At 62.9% G+C, this 20,431-nt stretch overlaps 4 protein-coding genes and 1 long non-coding RNA gene across 14 annotated transcripts; 4 read left to right on the top strand and 1 right to left on the bottom strand.

Annotated features, from left to right (window-relative positions):
* Window positions 1-1,036: 1,036 nt before the first annotated feature.
* Window positions 1,037-6,495, top strand: HYAL3 (hyaluronidase 3). 4 transcript variants are annotated; one of them, XM_074602938.1, is made up of 5 exons: window positions 1,037-1,076; window positions 2,916-3,663; window positions 4,770-5,699; window positions 5,787-5,876; window positions 6,048-6,495. In XM_074602938.1, the coding sequence occupies exons 2-5, from the start codon at window positions 3,640-3,642 to the stop codon at window positions 6,399-6,401; spliced, it is 1,398 nt and encodes a 465-aa protein (XP_074459039.1). In that variant the 5' UTR covers window positions 1,037-1,076; window positions 2,916-3,639; the 3' UTR covers window positions 6,402-6,495. The 4 variants fall into 4 exon arrangements, with proteins under 4 accessions (XP_074459039.1, XP_074459037.1, XP_074459038.1 ...); XM_074602936.1 differs by lacking the exons at window positions 1,037-1,076; window positions 2,916-3,663 and adding an exon at window positions 1,494-1,617 and having other exon boundaries at window positions 5,787-6,401; XM_074602937.1 differs by lacking the exon at window positions 1,037-1,076 and having other exon boundaries at window positions 3,546-3,663; window positions 5,787-6,401.
* Window positions 2,924-3,643, top strand: NAA80 (N-alpha-acetyltransferase 80, NatH catalytic subunit). The gene has a single exon (XM_074602940.1). The coding sequence runs from the start codon at window positions 2,924-2,926 to the stop codon at window positions 3,641-3,643; it is 720 nt and encodes a 239-aa protein (XP_074459041.1).
* Window positions 6,496-6,833: 338 nt separating the features above from the next.
* On the top strand, window positions 6,834-9,746 carry LSMEM2 (leucine rich single-pass membrane protein 2). 6 transcript variants are annotated; one of them, XM_074602792.1, is made up of 4 exons: window positions 6,834-6,953; window positions 8,155-8,295; window positions 8,379-8,588; window positions 8,679-9,746. In XM_074602792.1, the coding sequence occupies exons 1-4, from the start codon at window positions 6,932-6,934 to the stop codon at window positions 8,813-8,815; spliced, it is 510 nt and encodes a 169-aa protein (XP_074458893.1). In that variant the 5' UTR covers window positions 6,834-6,931; the 3' UTR covers window positions 8,816-9,746. The 6 variants fall into 6 exon arrangements, with proteins under 6 accessions (XP_074458893.1, XP_074458891.1, XP_074458890.1 ...); XM_074602791.1 differs by having other exon boundaries at window positions 6,856-6,953; window positions 8,152-8,295; window positions 8,679-9,744; XM_074602790.1 differs by having other exon boundaries at window positions 8,379-9,072.
* Window positions 9,069-13,175, bottom strand: IFRD2 (interferon related developmental regulator 2). Of its 2 annotated transcripts, XM_074602784.1 has the most exons (12): window positions 13,078-13,175; window positions 12,633-12,749; window positions 12,408-12,492; window positions 12,150-12,274; window positions 11,909-12,066; window positions 11,628-11,678; window positions 11,145-11,314; window positions 10,925-11,030; window positions 10,530-10,667; window positions 10,251-10,379; window positions 10,082-10,177; window positions 9,069-9,936 (listed from the first exon to the last, which is right to left on the bottom strand). In XM_074602784.1, exons 1-12 carry the CDS (start codon window positions 13,103-13,105, stop codon window positions 9,856-9,858), a joined length of 1,284 nt encoding a protein of 427 aa, XP_074458885.1. In that variant the 5' UTR covers window positions 13,106-13,175; the 3' UTR covers window positions 9,069-9,855. The 2 variants fall into 2 exon arrangements, with proteins under 2 accessions (XP_074458885.1, XP_074458886.1); XM_074602785.1 differs by lacking the exons at window positions 12,150-12,274; window positions 12,408-12,492 and having other exon boundaries at window positions 9,796-9,936; window positions 13,078-13,165.
* Window positions 13,176-13,228: 53 nt separating this feature from the next.
* Window positions 13,229-20,144, top strand: LOC141749392 (uncharacterized). The gene is made up of 5 exons (XR_012589346.1): window positions 13,229-13,660; window positions 14,449-14,498; window positions 15,099-15,148; window positions 15,521-18,994; window positions 19,114-20,144. It is a non-coding gene; the product is annotated as an uncharacterized LOC141749392 (long non-coding RNA).
* The last annotated feature ends 287 nt before the right edge of the window (window positions 20,145-20,431 follow it).

Raw genomic sequence — 20,431 nt, 5'->3', positions numbered from 1 at the left:
AAGGCTCTTCCCTCTCCCACATGAGGCCATGGGGCTCCCCTCGCTCGAATGCTGGTGGCCACAGTGGGATGCTAGCAGCCCGCCCCTGCGCTCAGCCGCAGGGACCCACCACTGCCGGAGTTGGCCAGGTCCCCCGCTGTCCGGGCTTGAGCCACACAGGATTAATTTCTCTTTCAGTAACTTTACTTTTGAGTAATGCTAGGGGAAAACTGCATTTTTAGACTAGTGTCTGAATTTGTGAAAGTATTTACTTTATAGCCAGCTTTGGTGTGTGGCTGTCAAGGTCTTGGTGTTTTTGAGCTACCCAGGTGTGAGGAGGAGGAGGAGGACCCGAGCTGGGTCAGGTTTTGAAGGTTTACTGAAGGGTTTTCTCTCTCTCCCTTGATGCTGCCATCCCCAGAACCCCTTGCCCTGCTGCTGGACCCCTGAGCCCGTCCCTTCCTCCCGAAGGTGCAGTGTCCCACATTTACTGTCACTGCTGGGTGCGCACAGCTTTCTGCTGGTGGGATGGGCTGGGTGTCCTCGTATATTTCATGCAGGTTTCGGGACCAATATTGGCTCTTTATGTCGATTATTTAGCCTTGTTCTATTAAACCCGTTTATACTTCAGCCCTCGGGTTTCCTTCTTTTTCCCCTTACAGGGCAAGGAGGGCTCACCAGCCGACAGAACAGTGTCTAAACGACATTAAGTCGCCGCGGCTCCTTCAAACCCCAACCCCTGGTTGCCGTTGCCGGGGCGGCAGGGCCGGGTTCCACCCGCCCTCGGCTGGTACCAGGGAGGGGGGACGCCCCCGCTCCCCCGCCCGTGCTGCCGCGGGTCGGCGGCGCCCCGGGGGCGGCGCGGCCGGGGACGGGGTGCGTGTGGCCGGGCGGGAGCGGGGCGAGAGGCCGGCTGGCGGCCGGGGACGGCGGGGCCCGCCACGACGGCGGTACCAGCCATCGCGCCCCGCGCCGCACTGCGCATGCGCACAGGCGGTGGGCGGGCCTCCGCCCGCCAGGGGGCGCGCTTCCTGCGGCCGGGGCGGAAGTGAGCGCTGGAGGGCGGAAGTGGCGCAGGCGGCGGGGCCGGCAGAGCGGTACGGGCGAGCCGGGCCGGGGAGCGGGGAGGGGAAAAGGGGAGGAAGAGAGGGGTCATGGTGGGTCAGTGGTGTGTGGGCGATGGGGTCAATGATGGGGTCCGGTGATGGGTCTTGGTGGGTCACTGCTGGGGTCAATGATGATGTCAATGGTGGGTCAATGATGGAGTCAGTGATGGAGTCAATGATGGGTCATGATGGGTCAGTGGTGGATCTTTCTGGGTCAGTGCTGGGGTCAATAGGTCGTTCAATGATGGGTCAGTGATGGGGTCAGTGATGAGTTTTGATGAGTTAGTGCTGGGTCAGTGCTGGGGTCAATGATGGGTCATGATGGATCGATGATAGGGTCAATGGTGGGTCAATGATGGGGTCAGTGATGGGACCAATGATGTGTCATGATGGGTCAGTGGTGGGGTCAATGATGGGTAGGTGATAGGTCAATGATGGGGTCAGTGATGGATCAGTGATGGATTGGGGTCCACGTGTTCAGGAGGTGCAGCCATGCAGTGGTGACAGTGATCAGCTGGGTCGTGCTGTTCAGGTTTGTGCACCACGTGTGGGTGCAGTGTTGTTTAGAGTGATGGAGGGGGTGCAGGCAGGGTGGGCACCCTGTGTGGGGGAGCAGTCTGGTTTGTGTGCTGGCGGGGGTGGGCCCTGGACAAACGTGTCATTCACACCAGGGAAGCAGAACCAGGCACTGCGGTTGGCCATGAGCCTGGGTTGCTTCCTGCCGCGCTACCGCGCAGACACTGAGAGCGCAGGAGCCGGCAGCAGCAGGCAGGGTGAGTGTGAGCATGGCGTGTATGAGCAGGGTGCGTGTGAGCAGGGTGAGTGGCAGGTACGGTGTGCAGCAGCGAGGGTGGGCAGCCCTGTACTCCTGGAGAGGGGCTGGAGAGGGGCAGGCATGGTGGGCAAACTGGGTACTGGGGTGGGGGAAGCTTGGCAGGGAGCTGCAGGCAGAAGCAGGCAGGAAGGCAGGTGTTGGGGGGCTTCTCCCTCCACTCAGGGCCCCCCCCGAGTGCAGAGGGGTGCTGGCAGGGTCCCAGCATGGGTTTGCTGGAGAGACAGAAGGAAAAGCTTCACCAGCCTGGGGGTGTCAGTGGGGCCTTGGGGTGCTGCCTGGCCTCTGAAGTGGGGGAGTGCAGGCTGTGCTGGGAGTCAGGGGTCTTGGAGCTGGGGGAGTGACTCTGGGTGGCACCCCAAGGGTGTGGGGGGCAGGGCTGGGCCCTCCACCCCCAGAGGGGGAAGCAGAGCAGTTTGCTCAACCCCAGCTTGTAAGCCAGCACGGCAGTTCCTCCTGCCTGCTGCCTGCGGCTTCTCCTTCTCAAGGGGAACAGCCACCAGGCCGGGAGAGGGATCCCCACCGCTCACTGGTTGTAGCAGGGGCTCCTGGTCCCTTGGGGGCTGGCATGGCCCCCTGAGCCCCTGCACTGGTGCGGCATGACTGGGATCTGCTCAGCTCCATGGTGCTGCAGCCCTCTCTCGCAGGTTGGGGACACATGCGTGACAAGCTGGCTGGTCTCAGGCAGGTGTTCAGGTGGCAGGAGCTGGTGGCAGGTCTGGGGAGGGGGCAAGGCCAGCCTTGTGCCTCCTGCCCCTGCCCCTCCACAGGCTCAGCGATGCCAGACCTGCCCGTGGGTCTCATGGCATGTGTGTCTGGAGCCGGCACCGTGTGCTGCTTTTCTGCCATGGTGCCATCATTCAACCTCGGACCTGCTGCTGACCCCCGTGATCCAATCCAGCTGTGCCACCAGGGAGTCACGCCCGTGCCGGGACTGAGGGAACACATGGTCTGTCCCCCGCCGCCTCTAAGCTGTCGCCTGCTTGGTCTCCCATCAGTGAGAAGAATGGGCTCTGTGTCGGAGGAGCTCAGCCTGGTCCCCCTGCACCAGAGGCCGGAGCTGCTGGAGGCCTGCGCCAAGCTGCTGGGCGAGGAGTGGGGGAAGAGCCGGGCGTCGCGGCTCCACACGCTCCAGCGCTCCTCAGATGCCTTCCCCGCCTGCCTGCTGCTGCTGCGGAGCCAGGGCCGCGCCGAGGGTCCTGCTGCCAGGGAGGGTCCCTGCCAGCTCGTGGGCCATGTCCGGCTCTCCCGTGTAGCTGGCCGTCCCCGCGACCTCTTCGTGGAGAGCGTGGTGGTGGCCCGGGCACTGCGGGGCCAGGGCTACGGGCGGCGGCTGATGGAGGCCACCGAGCGGTGGGCCCGGGCCCGGGGCTTCCGCTGCCTGCACCTCACCACCCATGATAAGCAGCATTTCTACGCCCACCTGGGCTACGCCCTGGGCGAGCCGGTGCAGAGCGTGGCCTTCCTTAGCCCTGCCATACCTGCTGAGGTGCTGCGGCTCTTCTCCACCATTCCTGGCACTGCCACCGCCACCATCACCAGGCCAAGGGTGCCCTCCACCCCCCCGCCTCCCCTCCCGCCTCCTGCTGCCCCCCCGCCACCCCCACCGCCCACTGTAGTCTGGGCAAGGGGGGTGCTGGCCGAGAGCAGTGGAGAGAGCCTCCTGGAGACCCCCCACCGCGATGCCAAAGGGCTGCCCATCTTCTGGATGAAGAAGGACATATGAGGGGCTGGGACCCTGAGCCGGTGATTAAAAGTGGCACGGACGGGGGCTGCCTGCCCTGGCGCTGCCTGACTGCCTGCCGTTCTTTGGGACTGGCACCAGCTCCCCACTTTCCCCTGGCCCCGCTGCCGGCGTGAGGTGGTTCCCACACCCTGCCCTGTTCGGGCACGCTGGCTCCGCTCCCACCTGGCCCCCGGGTCACCTGGCCGGGGCCCTGGGACCACGAATGTGGCAGGGAGCCAGGCCCACCCCAGGCTGTGGGCTTGGGACTGGTCCCAGGAGCGCCACCCAGTCCCACCAGTGCGACTCGCTAGGGGGCAGCTGGGGTTGACGGCATGCCGCGTCTGCCATTGCGGCTGAGCAGCCTGGGGAAACCGGGGCACACAATGGCTGGAGGGGCACTGTGGGGAGCAGGGCAGGACAGTGTGGGCTGCAAGGTCCCCTGCCTTGCACCATGACGGGGCCAGGTGGCCCGGCCCCCCCAGGCAGCTGGTGGCAGCAAGGGCCGGAGGCACCGTAGCGGGAAGGTCATGGAGAGCAGCCGGGCCCTGTGCCGGGGGGGATTAGCGCTGTCCTTGCTGTGTCATGCAGCCCTCACGCCCATCCCCTTACTAATCCCCTTGCCCCAGGCGGCTGGCTGGCACCAGGCAGGGGCACCCGGCCCCCTCCGGCTCTTGCCTGAGCTGGGAGACACAGAGCTGCCCCTCTGGCTCCACCATGCATCTCGGGGGGTTCAGCCCTTTGTCAGGGTGCCTGGCATGGCTCGGCCCTGATACAAAATGGGGAAGAAGGGGTCACAGTGCCGGTCACCATGAGCTGGCGGGGAAACTGAGGCACAGGAGGTCAGCAGTTTGCAGTGCCACAGCAGAGTCATGCCATGGCTGGGGCCCTGGGCAGTGGGGCACAGCAGGCACAGGTGCCCGCTGGCAGCGGTGAGGCAGGAGGTGTCTGAAACACCCAAGTTTGCTGAATTCCGTGGGATTTTGGGGTGGGCAGCATGTGCCTGTGGGGCAGCCCAGCCCCCATGGCTGATCCCAGGGCACCACAGGCTGGGGCGGCAGCGCTGGCATGGCTGGGGTGCCTGCTGCACCCCACCACCTCATGTCCCACCGCTCTCCTTTCCCCACAGGGTGCCAGCCCCACGGGCAGCCGGCGACACAGGATGGTGCTGGCGCTGGTGCTGTGGGCCTGCCTGGTGCTGGCCACGGCCGGCGGGGAGAGCCCAGCACCGGAGCCCCTGGCAGGTGGCCAGCCCTTTGCCGTGGTGTGGAACATCCCCACCGGCCGCTGCCAGCGCCGCTTTGGTGTGGGGCTGCCCCTCGGTGACTATGGCATCATGGAGAACCAGGACAGCCACTTCGCCGGCCAGAACATCACCATCTTCTACAAGAACAAGTTCGGGCTGTACCCCTACCTGTCACGGCAGGGCGTCCCCCGCAATGGGGGCATCCCCCAGCGCATCCCCCTTGATGCCCACCTTGCCAGGGTGGCCAGGGACATTGACCACCTCCTGCGTCCCACTTTCCATGGCCTGGCCGTGGTGGACTGGGAGGAGTGGAGGCCCCTCTGGGCCCAAAACTGGGGGGCCAAGAGGATTTACCGGGTGGCCTCGGAGCAGTGGGTGCGGGACCGGCATGGCCTCCTGCCGGTGCAGCGGCGGCTAAAGCTGGCCCGGCAGGAGTTTGAGCAGGCGGCGCAGGCTCTGATGGAGGAGACGCTTCTGCTGGGCCGGACCCTGCGCCCGGGGGGACTTTGGGGTTTCTACCGCTTCCCTGACTGCTTCAACACCAACTGGGCCAAGGAGGCCAACTACACCGGGCAGTGCCGGCTGGTGGAGGTGCGGCGGAACAACCAGCTGGGCTGGCTCTGGGCTGCCTCCTCCGCCCTCTACCCCAGCATCTACCTGCCGCCGGCGCTGCCACCTGCCCTGCGCCACCGCTATGTGCACCACCGCCTGCGCGAGGCCCTGCGGGTGGCCAACTTTGGGGCCAACGGCCTCCTGCCCGTGGTTGCCTACTCCCGCCTCTCCTTCCGCCGCTCACCCCAATTTCTGGAGCTGGTAAGTGCCACAGGCCTGGGGTGGTGGGCATGCCGGGGCATGTCTTGTGCCCCCCAGCTCGGTAATGTCTCTCTCTGTCCCCGGCAGGCTGACCTGGTGCACACCATCGGGGAGAGCGCAGCGCTGGGTGCAGCTGGACTTGTGCTCTGGGGAGACATGTCATACTCCCGCTCGGCTGTGAGTACGGCCCCTCGTTGCACCAGCACCAGAGCCGGCACGTGGTGGGCAGCAGGAGGTGGCACAGGCATGGGACATACGGGATGGCCACATCCCCTGTGCTCACCAGGGAAGGGTGGCCGGAGGGACCCCAGTGCCAGGGCGGGTTCTGACTGGTGCTTCCCCCCCCAGGAGAGCTGTGCCAGCCTGCGCCACTACCTTGTGTCCACCCTGGGTCCCTACGTGGCCAACGTGACGGCAGCAGCCTGGGAGTGCAGCTACGGGCAGTGCCATGGGCACGGGCGCTGCGTGCGCCGGCAGCCCCACGACCTGGGCAGCCTCCTGCACCTTGGCCCTGGCACCAGCCCGACGGCTGCTTTCCGCTGCCACTGCTACCGCGGCTGGGCCGGCGAGGGCTGTGCCCAGCGAGTCAAGCCCGGCCCTGCCACCTCCTGCCTATCGCCCACCCATGATCACAGCTTCTACGGGCACAACAACCTCCCGCCCGCTGACACCTGCCTACCACGGGGCACGTGGGGCTGGTGACCAGGGTCGGGGACCGCAATGGTCCCCAACCCCAGCAGTGCTGCTGCCTGGGGCTGCCTATGGTCTCGCTAACTTAAATAAATCCTTCTGGGACAGCTGTCCTTGCAGGTAAATCTGGGGGGGCTCCATGGTACCCGCAGGCTGGGCACAATTGCCATTGCTGCCAGGAGGCAGCAGAGACCCCAGTTTGGCTCCAGCTGGGCCCACCTGTGCCTCAGTTTCCCCATGCAGGCTCTGCCCTGCGGTCACCCCTATCCCATGGTGACCTGGCAGCCCCTTTACGCTGGGAAGGGGACACGGGGCACTGCCATAGGCTGCTCTGCCTTCGCCACACTGGCACCGTGCTGCCGGCAGCCCTGACCACGCCGCTGGTCCCCCTCCTCCCCACGGCTATTTTTACTCCCCCTCCACCGTGTTTCTCACTGTCCTATTTTAAGCGGCGCAGTTGGCACACTAGGATCCCAGTGCCCAGCTCCCGGGGGCCCCACACCGCTTTGCTGCCCACTCACGCCGCCCAGGCGCAGGGAGCCATGCCCAGGGAGGCTGGAGAAGGTAGGCTGGGGAGTGGGCTGGGGGCTGGCGGGGGCCCTGGCACCCCGGGGGGGATCGGGTGGCACGGGGCGGCACAGGGCCGTGGGGTTGGGATGGAAACAGCGGCCAAACCCTGCCCTCCACTGCAGGGGCTGTGGGCAGAGATGCCTGCCCCAGGGAAGAAGGGGGTCTTGGAGGGCTGTGGGCGCAGGCAGCAGGGTTTGGGGAGGGGGCAGACAGGTGGCTGGCAGAGACCCCTGCACCAAACCTACATGGCCAGCAGTGCCCCCAACTGTGGGGAGCAGATGCAGGGGTGATGGGGGTACCCGTGGGTCAGCCCCCAGCCAAGGGCAGGGCCCTGGGGAGGCTCTGGGGGTACCCTGGGCACCAGCTGAGGACCCCCAGCCCTGATGCCTGCCAGCCCTGCTGGCGGCACGCACCACCCTGACGGCAGCGGTGCGGCGCCACACTGCCCTGCAACATGCTGCTGACCCCGGGAGGGATTGGGAGTGGGCACGGTGCCACTCTGCCCTGCTCCACTGCTGGCACAGCACCCGGGCCCTGCCCACTACTGAAAAACATGCAAACACCCAGAAAAAAATCCTTTCCCTCTGCCCCAGCGTAGGCATGGCCACTTCCCGGGAGGGTGACAGAGCCATGCCTGCTCCCCAAAAGCCCTCTTGCTCCCATGGGGAACATGCCCACCTGGATGGTGGACAGCAGGACCCCCTGGTACAGCATGTGCCCCACATCTCCATCCCTGCATCCCTAAGCAGCGTGTGAGCACGGTGCCCATGGGGCAAGCCAAGCCATGCCGCAGACCAGAGCCGGCACTGCCCTGGCCCTGCCCGACGGCTCCCAGCTGGCCCGGGGAGCCCCAGCCAGCCCCGCGCTACCTGAGCTACCCAGGCTGGGGGGATGGCACATTCCTGCCCCCAAGCCAGGGCCAGATTCCAGCCCCACTAATGAGGTTCTGGGATCGTGGCCACCAGGTGCCTGCTAACTGCTCCGATGACAGCGTTGGGACTGGGGGGTTGCAGCCAGTGCTTGCCCGCCAGCAGCCGCAGGGCTGTGCCAAGGGAACACCGGCGTTGGCTGCCCACCCCAGCACAGCACAGGGCTCGAGTCAAAGCCAGGGTCAGCTCCAGGAGGGGTCTGGTCACCACAGGGGTGCCCAGGGCAGGCAGGGCCCACGCTCACGCTCTGCCTCTGCTCCCAGCAGACAGCATGGGAAAGGCCGAGGGTGCAGCGCCCGCAGAACCTGGGGACCCTGACAGCAGTGAGCCTGGAACCATCAGCCTGCGCCCCGTGGAGTCCATCAGCGACCTGCACTGGGCCTCAGGCGGGCACAAGGGTGTAGAGGGTGAGAGCAGGGTCAGAGGGGCCCATGCCAGACCCGGCCATGCCTGGGGCTGGGCTCTGACTCCTTCTCTTCCTTGCCCACAGGCAACGGCCCGGCTCCCTCCCGCAGCCTGCACCGGCTCCCACCTCGCCCCACGTCCCCCAGGCCCCTGCCACTCCTGCCCACCCTGCGCCCCATGCCCGCTGCTGGCCCCTGCCCCTGCCTTGGCCCCAGCCACCCCCTGCTCCTGGCCCTGCTGGGGCTCCTGGCACTGGCGAGCCTGGTCCTGGCCACGCTGGCCGTCTACTTGAGTGGTAGGTGGCACTGGGGGGGTGTGTGCGCCAGGGGGACTGTGGGAGCGCCAGGCCACCCCTCCCCAGCCTGTCCCCATCCTCTCCCTGCAGTCCTGCAGAGCCAGTCGGTGCGGGCGCTGGCCCAGTGGCTAGAGAGCCAGGAGGACGACGTGCGCCAGCTGCGGGTAGCCAGCAGGCAGCTCTGGGCTCGCCTCAACGCCAGCGCTGAGCCCGGTGGGCACCGCTGACCTGCTCCCGGCCCTGCCACGGGCACCAGGCCACCACAGCAAGGGGCACCGAAGGGCGGGAGGGGGGAGTGGGCAGCTCTACCCACGCCTCCATCCTGCTCAGACCTGGCAGCATTGCCGCACGGGGCGCAGGGGGTGGGGGGGACAATGCTGGCCCCCACCTGAAGCTGTGAGAGAAAGAATCAGGGCTGCAAGGACTGGCACACACCCCAGTGACAGCCCTTCCTCTTCACAACAAGGCACAAGGCACCCTCCAATTAGCCTTTTAATTACCTCCTGTAATCAAAGTCTTAGAAAACCACCACCATAGACACATTCCCAGAGTGACAAGCACTCCCAGCTGGCGTGGCCCCCTGCCTGCCCGGGCAGCGGCCCCTGAGGCTGCATGGGCAGCACCAGGACTCGCCCGCTGTGCCACCCCCCTGTAATTAATTTCCCACAAGAGGACTATTTCATATAAAGCATTTGGCTGGAAAAGGGCTCAGGGCGGGCAGCTGGCAGGGCTGGGCAGCGACTGCCACCCCACGCTGCTCTGCCACCACCCCTGGGTGCCAGACCGGCTGCGGGGAGGCAGGGGCTGTGCCCAGCGTGGTAAGGGGGAGCCGGGGGAGCACTCCTGCCCTAGGCACTGACACGAGGGCCAGCTGCCCCGCAGCCCTGCGTGGCTCTGCCCTCCCACCCAGCCCTTCAGGCTGTGCCAGGCTACCCCAGTGCCCCCATGGGACTGGGGAGGAGGGACATGAGCCCTGCCTGTGAAAGGGGCTGCAGGAGCCCTGTGAGACCCCCCTCCCACCGTGCCACACAGAGCCCCAGCCACAGAGTGGGCACACAGCAGCATGCCACCCCTCCCACTCTTCTTTTATCCTTCTTTTTTGTTTTTGGTTAAAAAAATAAAAGAGGGGGCAGCCCCTGGCGGGGCAGCTCCAGGCATTAAATACTCTGCTGTACATGAATAAAAGCCCGAGGGCTGGGGGCACCTGCCCCTCACAGTGCTGGGTCTGGAGTCCAGGTGGGCTGGGGGCTCTGCCCCCCTCTGCCCGTCACAGCACGTCCGCCCGCTTGTCCCGCACCCGGCTCCGGGCTTTCGTGCGGGCTTTGAAGGCAGCCGAGTTGTAGAGGTGCTGGGAGTGGAGGGAAGGAGATATGGGTTAGGGACTGCCCCTCTGCCCACCTCCCCACTGGTGCCCACCACACTCAGGCGCTTGGCTGAAGCCCACCGTGGCACGGGAGGGGACTGCGGGCACAAACCTTTGTGGAGACACTCACCTTCTCGAAGCGGGAGACCTTGCTGGCTTTCAGAGCGGCCGCATCCAGCACCAAGGGGGGCCCGAGGCCGAAGATCTCCCGTAGCAGCTCGTTGTTCTGTGGAAGCAGGGGCCTGTCAGCACCCACTGGCACCAGCCCAGCACCCCCAGTGCAGCCGCCCAGACCCTACCTGGAGGTGGTGGCAGATACCGGAGCCCAGCACCTCTTTAAAGGCTTGGTAGGTCCTCTGGCGTGCCCAGCTGTCCAGGTACATGCACTCCAGGCCAAATCGGATCGTCTCCTCCTGGTACTCCCCGCTCTGAGTGGAGAGAGGAGCACCAGCAATAATCTGGGTGCCAGCCCTGTGCATCCCCTGGCTCTCACAGAGAGAGGGGGAATCGCCAGGCAGCTGGGCAGCAGCTGCACAGCCAGGGGTTCGGCAGGGAAGGGCACTGCCAGCCTCCGGTACCTCGATGAAGCGCAGGATGTCCCGGAAGATGGAGCGCTGCTTCCTTCGGTCTGTCTTGGCTCGGTACTTGTTACTCTCGGTAGCCAGAACCTTGAGTTGGGCACACAGGAACTCTGTATCTTGGTGGCACAAGTCTTCCTGCCAAAAAAACAGGGGGGTTTGAAGAGGATGCAGCTCTGAGCACTGCTCACCGCTGCCATCACCAGGACAGTGCTGAGGGATCACTGGGGCCAGACCCTCTGCCTGGGCACCCACTGGTGACACCAGCCTGGAGCGTCCCAATGACATCAGTGCCAGCTCAGCAGGGCAAGGGGAGGGTGCCCATGCCAGCAGCTCCCTGCTGCTCTGCTGCCTACCCACCCGCTACCACCTACCGCTGCAGTGCCCCGCAGTACCTCCATGTCCTGGGCCAGCTCGAAGACCAGTGCGATGGTTTCCCCGGCCAGGATGCGCAGCGCGACACTGCTGCTGGACAGCAGTGGGGGCAGCTTCAGCCAGCAACTGGGACAGGAAGGCAGGAGTGCAGTCAGGGAGGTCAGGTACCACTCCAGGGGCTCCCCCCTCTGCAGCTGTCTGCCCCATAGCAGCCCCTGCACCCCACCAAGCCCCACTCACTTGTCCAAGACACTCTTGATGTGGGAGGGGGGACAGATGGTGAGGAGCAGGGACCACGACTGGAGTGCGCTGCAGTGTAGAGGGCCATGCTGGGCGGGTGCTGAGCCCCCCTCGCCTGCACTGGGGGAGCTGAAAATGCCCTCCAAGCAGGACAGGCATGAGACCAGGTCCTGGAGGGGGGAAACCTGACCGTCAGACCACAGCTGCCAGGAAGTTGCTGAAGTGAAGCCGTGCACTGGGGACTGAAGGGGACCCATCCATCCCAGGGGCACCAGGAGCTCTCCAGGGCAAGGGGGACTCCTCCACCCATGACACCCCATCTCTGCAAGGTGGGCGTCCCCACTCAGCTCAGCTCCATACTGCCCAGGGAAGGGGCCTGGACTGTCACTGATATCCCTGTGCCCCTTCCCCAGCTCAGCTCCAAGGTGCCCTGGCACCATAGGCCCTCTGGCAGGGGTACAGATGACACCCAGGCGCAGTTACCTTGAGGTCAGCCGCAGCAATGTAGCAACACATGCCCAGGGCCGTGGCACACTGGCGAGACACGTGGGGAAAAGGCAGTCAGAGGAGGCAGTGTTGGGCCAGATCCAGCACCCTCCCAAGGGGAAGCGGGGTCAGGGTGCCCCTGCTTTACCCCACAGCTCCCCACAGCACCCAATCCTGCTGCCCTCCCGTGACTGCAGGGGCCCCCAAGGCATCGCCTGGGCTCTCCCCACCACTGAGTTCCCCGCCCCATGCCCAAGAGGAAAGGGGCCAGGCCTTACGCTCTGCCGGGCGCCAGTGCTGGCCGTGCTGTCTGTCAGGACACTGACAAGCAGGGGCTTCAGGCTGCGAAACACCTCTTCCCCCTCCGGGCCAGAGCCCATCTGGAGGCAGAGGAGGGTGAGGACAGTGCCTGCCAGCGCCTGTTCCTCCCCTTTACCTGTGGGCAGCATGAGAGACCTCCCTTAGAGACTGGGCACCGGCCCTGCCACCCCCAGTCCCAGTGCCTGCCTGCGCCCAGACCTTTCTTGAGACACTTCTCCAGGCAGTCAGTGAGCGTGAGGCGGCGCTCCAGCAGGAACTCGGAGAGGGTTTTGGAGGAGAAGGCCAGGCGCAGACTCTGCAGTGCCGCCTGCCGTGTCTTGGCACTGCGAGAGACCACGGGAGGTCATGGGGTGGGGTGGCCCGGGACAAGGCATGGTCCTGCCTGTGGCTGGCAGTGATGGTAGGTACGGGGCAGCGGGCCAGGCATGCCCACGGGGGGTGACAGCCGCTCCTCACCTCTTGTCCAGGAGGTTGTCTACTTGCTCCTTCAGCCTGTCCTCCACCTCCTCCTCCTGGCCTTGCTCAGCCGCCGCCTCGCTCCCTGCCCGGGTGGCACCCACGTCACACCAGTGCCCGGGCGCGAAGGTTAGGGCAGGACCCACGGGTGGGGGATGCAGCAGCAGCACCGCCACTCGTGGGGGACACACAGAGGCAGACAGGGACGCAGCCCCTGGGGCTCACCTGCGGCCTCCTCGGTGGGGCTGGCCCCCTCGCTGGCGCTGCTGCAGTGGCTCAGCACCTCGCTGCCGGCCTCCTCATCGCTGGCGGGCGAGCCCGCCCGGGCGCTGCCGGGGACACCTGCGGATGGGGGCGGGGGGCGGTGACAGGCTCCTGTCAGTCCGGCCGCAGGGGGGAGAGGCGGCGCGGGCGTCACTAAGCCGGAGGCCCGAGGCCTACGCGGGCCATGGGGCCTGCGAGGGCTCTAAGGCCCGTGCGGGCCCCCGCGCCCCACTGCGGGAGGGCAGGACAGGACAGAGCAGGGCGGTGCGGTGCGGCCCGGCCCGGCCCGGCGGCCCCCGCATCCCTGTAGCTCCGCCGCGGCCTCCCCGGTCCCTCCCGGCCCCTCCGCCCCCCACCCCGGGTCCACCGCCTTCCCGCCCTGCACCGCGCCCGGGCCCCCACTCACGGCGCGCGGCTCGGCGGGAGCGCGGCATGGCCGGCGCGCGCGGACCACACACTCCGCCCCTGGCGGGAGGCACCGCCCCTGGGGCCGCCCACGGACACGCCCCAGCCACGCCCCAGCCGCGCGGCCCCCTGGGAGCGCCCGTCGCCTTCTGCGCATGCGCCATGTGGGGAGCGGGGGTCGGCGGTGCGTCCCTGTCCCTGTCTCGTCCCGGTCCGTCGCCCCGTCCCGGTTCCTCACCCCATCCCTGTCCCGACCTCGACCCTGTCCCGTGACGGTTCCCGTCCCCATCCCTCACTCCGACCCCGTCCCGTCCCCGTCTCCGCTCCCGTCTCCGCTCCCGTCTCCGCTCCCGTCCCGTCCCCGTCTCCGCTCCCGTCTCCGCTCCCGTCTCCGCTCCCGTCTCCGCTCCCGTCTCCGCTCCCGTCTCCGCTCCCGTCCCCGTCTCCGCTCCCGTCCCCGTCTCCGCTCCCGTCCCCGTCCCTGACCTGGGGAAGGAGTTGTGTTCTCTCATCTCTTTCCCCCCGCCCCCGCAGCCCCCGGAGCAGCCGCCGGGACGGAGCTGAGCCCTGGAGCATGGGGACAGGTGGGTCGGGACCCACAGAGCCCCTTTTGGGGTGGGGGGGTGGTCTTTTTCCCCCTCCCGGGAGGGGGCTGGGTGCTGCTCCCTGGGTCCCCCCTGGACCCTCCCCAACCCTGGCTGGGTGAAGCCCCCTGCTTTGAACCCAGGGCTGTGGGGAATCCCCTTGGCGTGAGCCCCTGTGGAGTTATTACTAAAATGATCAAAAATAAGAGCATTGTTCACACATTAAGGAAAGGTATAAAATCAAAAAGTTTCTAGGGTAGAATATAGCTGTAGCTGGGATGGGAAGAATCTGTGATTCCCTGTACAATAGTGCTTGCAAAGCAACATGGGGGGCAAAGTGGAATGGAGAGTCCGCAGTCTCTTCCTGTGAAAATCCAGCAGATATGGGAACAGGATGGTCCTATGGAACAGATAAGCTGCATATTTACTACTCTGAGCCAACAGTCTGTCGAATTTTGATGAAATGCTGTCCTTTGTGTGAACTTTGCTCATTATGATGTCATCATAATGCCAAAACACACCTCTGTCCCGAAGGCTACCCGCCTCCCAGGTGCGACTGCTCCTCCTGGAGTCTCTGCCCTGAATTTTTTGTAAACTCCACCTTTAAATGTGAGGCGAGAGAATTTTACACCAGTCATAATGAAGGTATTTATGACTAGAGTCACTCAAACTCCACCTTGAAGGTTAAAAATAGTATAAAAATAGCCCAAGAAAGGGGGGATATGAGGGAAGACACCATTGTGAACAAGTCAAGGAGGACTCCATCACAGACTGCCTTTGACTTCCAGGAACAGTCAACGGGCTGAGCCTTTCTTCTCCCTCGTAGGGACGACTGTGGGTAAGACTTGGACTATACCGTATGCTTCCTCGGGAAACTTAGAAATCCCTATAGAGAGTCTTTTCCCTATATTTGTAGCCAGGCTGTATTGTTTATAACTTTGTTGTGTGTTTTGTGTAATTAACAAGACTTTTATTTGCACGTGCTTTGCAGACAGTGTATTTATCACCGGCAACCATAAAAACCTATATATCTGTTGCTTAAATAAACTGCACTAAGTAGCTGATTGTATCGGTTTCTCATGGAACGTGGCCAAAGAGAGTGGCCGTGTTAGTTCATGAGCACGACTAGACTGAAGGTGCAGTCCACTATTAGTGTATCCAGATTGTAACAGCTGCATGTATTAAATGCGACTGGGCTGATCGTGGTGAATTGGGCATCCCTCAGAATTTAAACCCAGCCGCACCTGGCCTCCCGCCTGGGTGAGGAGTGTTAGAACGCAAGGGGGTTTATTTTCTGCCAAAACCGTTTTGCCCGTTAACGCAACAGCCCCCTGTGCCCGGGGTGGGGGGGTCCCCACGGTGTTCCCCCCCTGCCACGCTGGGTGCAGGGAGACTCCAGGCACCCAGTGAGGGGGGATGACACTTTTTTATTTTCCAGGTGTTTGTGCCGGAGCAGCAACAGTGGCGGGTGCGCTATTGTCCCTGCAGGTGCGTGGGGCGCAGTCCTGGGCCCCCTTGCCCCAGGGTGGGGGGGGTCAGGGGAAGGGATTGGTGGCCAGTGAGGCGAGCTCGAGGAGGGGCTCGGTGGTGGGGCTGGCGCTGTGGTGGCCGTCCTGGAATTTGATGTGCAGTTCTGCGATGGGGGATGTTGGGAATCCGCTCGATGATGAAGGGGGTGGGCGCCTTCTGTGTCGGGGAGGTGTTTCCTGCTTTGGGAGGGGACGACACAGAGAGGATTAATTATTCCCTGGGGGATGTTATTTTCCAGTAAGGTGTGCCTGGGGAAGAGGGCCTTGTGGTGCCACTATTCCCTTTCCGGCCAGCTCTGGGGGGATGTTTCAAGGTGTGGGTGTTTTCCAGCTCAGCAGGTGCGGGGAGGAGGAGGAGGGAGACCCAGGCCCTGGCCCCTGGATGATTTTGTCCCAGGCAGGGCCCCATTTCCCTGGCACTGAGGAAGTCTGAGGCGTTTTCTCTGTGGGACGGCTGCCCCCCTGGGAAGTCATTGGCCCGGTGCAGGAGCCCTGAGGCCTTTGCTTCCTCCCGCAGGGTCCGGGTCTGACTCTTGCTGGTGTCTTTGATAGTGGTGTGGGGCTCCATGCTGGTTTTTTTTGTTAATAATGTGACTGATAGAGTATTAGCCTGTGGAAAGTGTTTCTATTTGGAGTGTTTTGGTGCAGTGGTTGTTGCCCTTGGCTGGGTCGGGGAGAGTCCCCAGCTTGTGGGTGCCTCAAGGCTGACCTTGCCCCCCCAGATGCCTCCCAGTCTGCCCCGTGTGTGGCCGTGTTGCCCCCCTTGCCATGGTGGGTGGGTGGGCCTGGATGCCCTGGTGATTTGCGGGGGTTCCTATCCTTGTGGGGTGTTGAACTGTTGTTTTGTTTTCCAGGTGACTGGTGTGGTGAGTGTTTGGTGTTGTTTTGGCCTTTTTCCCTTGGGTGGGGGCTCGGGAGGGCTGTCTCAAGTGTTTGAGATTTTTTTTTTTTTTTTTTGAGTGGGAGGGTGAGCACCAACATCGAGCTGTGACTGTGTGTGGGGTGGGACCCTCCCCTGGGTGGCGGCGTAAGGGGGGGAGGGGGCCCTTTGGGCTTCAGGGTCCCCCTCAGTCGGGGTCTGGGGAGCCCCTTTAGGCTTCAGGGCCCCCCTGGGTGGGGGTAAAATGGGGGGGGGCCCTTATGAGTGAGGTCCCTGTGTGTGGGTAGGAAGAAGGGGGGGAGTGGGGAATGCCTTAGCGCTGGGGGGGTCCCTTGTGCCTGGGGACTGTTTTTTGCTGTGTGTGTGTGTGTGCTTCTTGCTGTGCCCCCCTCCCCTCCCCATCCCAGTTAGGGTGGAAGAATGCAGCACTTAAAAGAATTCCTGGGGGGTCCTGGGCCCCCCACCTTCCCCGTCCCAGGCAGGGATGCTTTAATCCACTTCCGAAACCCGCTCTGCTCTCAGTGCCACCGTACCATTACGCCTGGGAGCTGCCTCCACAGCCCCCATCCCCGAGAGCAGGACCCGACACCTCCTCACCCCCTGCCCAGAGCACTGAAATCCCCTGGGGCACAGGTGGGCATCTGCGGGAACAACACTACCTCGGGGAAAGAGAAGAGATCTGTACCCCTTTCTAGGCCAAAACTAAAGCTGGGAGGAACAAAAGCACTAAACGCAAGCTCCTGCCCAGACCACAACCAGCAAGGAGAGCGGCTTTCTCTGAAGGGCTCCGAGTTGCTTTCCAGGTTTTCATGGCATTGGGCTGACCCTTCCCTCTACGACCATCACGTAGGAGCACACATAAACACACAGCCATTTGCTCAGAGACAAGGCATGATGCTGGTGCCCACAACCACCTCCCCGGGGTGACCCCAGCTCCCATCTCCTCCACTGCTGGCACGCTCCCCTCACCGGACTGTGCTTCCAAGCAAGGATTTGCCACTAGAAACCACAGCGGCTCTGGCCACAACAAGTTCCCCCCGGCAGCTCTGGCCATTAAGAGATGCTGCAAACACCGGCAGTGGCAAAAAACTAATGGAAACCAGCTGACAACAGTGTCTGAGCTGATTCACCTGCTCATTTTACCCAGGAAAGCACGTTATGGCATTAGGTGATACTAACACCTGCCCACTCATAACAACACCGGCCCTACCAAAAGCCAACTTTTTTAAGCTTTCCGTGCCAAAAATCCACCAAAGAGCCACCCTGGGAGGACACTGGCATTGTCCTTCTCTAACAACGACCACGTCTATGGCCAACCAGAGCCACGCCGACACCCCGAGCCACGCCAGACACACAGCTACCACTAACACCAAGCTGCCCGAGCCCGATTTTCGCCTCTTAGAGCCACCGATGGATGGCGAGGGCTTGGCTGTCCCCTCCGCAGGGGTCACAGCAGCACAGACCGAAGGGCTGTGAGCATCCACCTGGTCCCTGAGCGTCCCGAGGCGTGTGGCCAAGGCTTACCTTGTCTCTTCAGCGAGGAGGTGACGGCCGGCTTCTTCAGGCTGCTTCTCCTGGCGTTGCCATGAGCTGGGTCTTGTGCCAGGAGGGGGCTGGCTGCCTGTGCCCCTGAGGAATTGGTTCAAAGAGCATCAGTGCACAAGTCCCGGGGGTCCGTGGGCACCCCATGCGGGATGGGATGGAGAAATCCCCTCTCTCCTTAGAGCGGGCTGTCACCACAGCTCTTAACGTCACTAACGATCGTTAAAAGACCCACCGGACTCAGGGCAGGAGTGTGCCCAACGCCCAGAGCTGCTCCGAAAGCTCCCACCGGCACTGGACATGAGTCCAGCAGGTCATGGCGGGGCTGCCCCTCCTGCTGGACAATGGCTTTTGGCTTTGGCCCGCGTCTGCCCCCCACATTTCTGTGGGACCCTCGTGGGATCCCCCCCACCCCCTGAGAGCCCCCCAGGATCTCCTGGGACCCCTCGTGCCCCCCAGGGTTCCCTGGAGACTTCTGGGACCCCTCCAGGACCCCCTGGAGCCCTCTGGGTCGCTCTGACACCTGCTCTAGGATCCCCTAGAGCCCCCCAGAGCCTTCTGGGACCCACTGGAGCCCGCCCCCGGTATCCCCCACATCCCCCTGGGACCCTTCTGCGACCTCCCCCCAACCCCATGAGAGCCCCTCAGAGTCCTCCAGGACCCCCTGGGACCCTTTGTCTTCCCCCGGGCTCTCTGGGACCCTTGTGGGACCCCCCACATTCCCCCAGGACTCCTTGTAGCCCCCTGGGACCCTCACACACCCTCTCCAGCACCCCACAGATCGCCTCCAGGACGCCCCAGAGACCTCTGGGACCACCTGGAGTGCCTCCTGCTACCCCCCCATATCCTGTTGGGAACCCCCACACCTCCTGAGAGCGCCCCCGGTGCCTTCCAGGATCCCCTGGAGCCCCCTGGGACCCTCCTACACCCCCTCCCCGGAGCCCTCCAGGACCCCATGGACCCCTCATATTCCCCCAGGACTCTCTGGAGCCTTCTGGGACCCCCTGCGTTCCCCCTGGGACCCTCAAACACATCCCCCAGAACACTCCAGAGTCCCCTGGGTCCCCCCAGGACACCCCAGAACCCTCTGGGACCCCCTGGAGTCCCCCCCGGTCCCCCCCACATCCCACTGGGACCCCCATGACACCTGCTTCCCCCACCCAGGGGACACTAGCTCCTGCCAAATGCTCTGGGAGCACCGGAGCCCGACAGAGCATCTCAGCAAAGGAGAGATGAGTGAGTGAGAGAGGAACCGAGCAGGGACCCCCTGGATGCGGAGAGGAGGATAAAGGAGCTGCGGAGCAGAGACCGACAAGGGCTTTGATGGGACGAGAGAGGGGAAGGGAGATGAAGTGCCACAAGGTGCCCTGGCGATGGAGGAAGGTATTTGCTCTAAAGCTTTAAAAAGAGGCAACTGAATGTAACAGGTTCCACCCCCCCACCCCCCTCCCCAATATTTAGATGGCGTGCTCTGAAGTACTTTATTTCTGTTTGGCTTTCAGTGGCGCGTTTTCCCGGCAGCCCAGTGGCATCTCTCTCGGGCAGTGCCACTGTCCAGATGTCCCTCCTCATTGCGTAACACACAGAAAACCTTGTAGTCCAATTATAACTATGTACTTTGGAGAGGGAGAGTGTTATGGTATCAATTTGCAACTGTGCAAGTGAAATTAGTGCCAGAGCAAAGTCAAATACTTTTATAGTGTAAGTGTTTTTATTTGGTGTATATAAACCTAACACTCACCTTTTCAACAAAAGGGAAGAGACAAGGCATTTCCCAACACCAGTGAGAAGGTTTACTGTTGCACTAAGAACGTGTTCAAAATGGTAGCAATTAGACTTAATCCTGACTTTAAGAGTTGAGCTGGCGCTGGCTTTTGCAGGCTGTGCTGTGTTTGGAGCTGAGCTGCTTCCCCAGAATCCTCCTGTAGCTCAGCTCCTGTCCTGTCCCTCTGACAGAATTCCTCTACTCCCTTCCGGGCTATTTTTTAAAATGCTGAGCTATAATTGGGGATTTTTGTTTTCCAGGTGCCTCGTCGTAGGCGCCTCGTGCTGCTCGAGAGATGCCCCAGCCCAGGTTTGCAGCTGGTGGCGGAGCCTCCCTGAGGGGAAGGGGCCAGCCCTGGGTCTGGGTGTTTTGGGCATTTTTTTGGGGTGAATAGAAGGATGTCTGTGTGTCTCAGGGTTGCGATGATGTCATTTGGGGGTACCTCGATGTCATTGGGGCAGCGATGATGCAGCGGAGGAGCAGGTGAGTGGGGGACGTGGGGTTACGTGAGGGTGTCCCAAAAGAGGTGGTTCACAGCCCCAAAACGTCTGAAAATCTTGGGATGCATTAAAAAATGTGAAAACCTGTAACTATGGGTGTGAGGCATGGAAATAGAGAACAATCTCTCATTTATATATGAGAAATATATATATTGAGAAATAATATTATGTATGTAAAATAAGTTCAAAATAAAAACCTCTATGTCTAAGGATTCTATGATTCTGTGCTTCTGTGTTATACGAAAGATCCTAGAACATAAAAATATTTTAAAAAATGTATTTATAAAGATATATTAGTGTCAAAATAGATGTGTAAGCAGACAGTCTAAATAGATGTTCTGTATCATAAATGTTAATGTGTAAGTCTAAGCAGACTTTCTACATAAGTGCAAACAGGTGATATAAATTCCCTAAATAAATAATGTGTAAATAACTAAGGGGGTGCTGCCGCCCGGCGGCTGAAGGATGGTCCTGCAGGTGTGCGCTCCTCCGTGCGCTGTGGCCCCGCCTCCGGCCCGCCTTGGACCCGCCCCCGGCGGCGCTGTGCGTTGCTTC

The sequence above is a fragment of the Larus michahellis genome, chromosome 10 (genome assembly GCF_964199755.1).
Source record: "Larus michahellis chromosome 10, bLarMic1.1, whole genome shotgun sequence".
In the NCBI taxonomy this organism is placed as follows: domain Eukaryota; kingdom Metazoa; phylum Chordata; class Aves; order Charadriiformes; family Laridae; genus Larus; species Larus michahellis.
The sequence above is the reverse complement of the archived record's forward strand: the minus strand, read 5'-3'. Positions and strand labels throughout refer to the sequence as shown.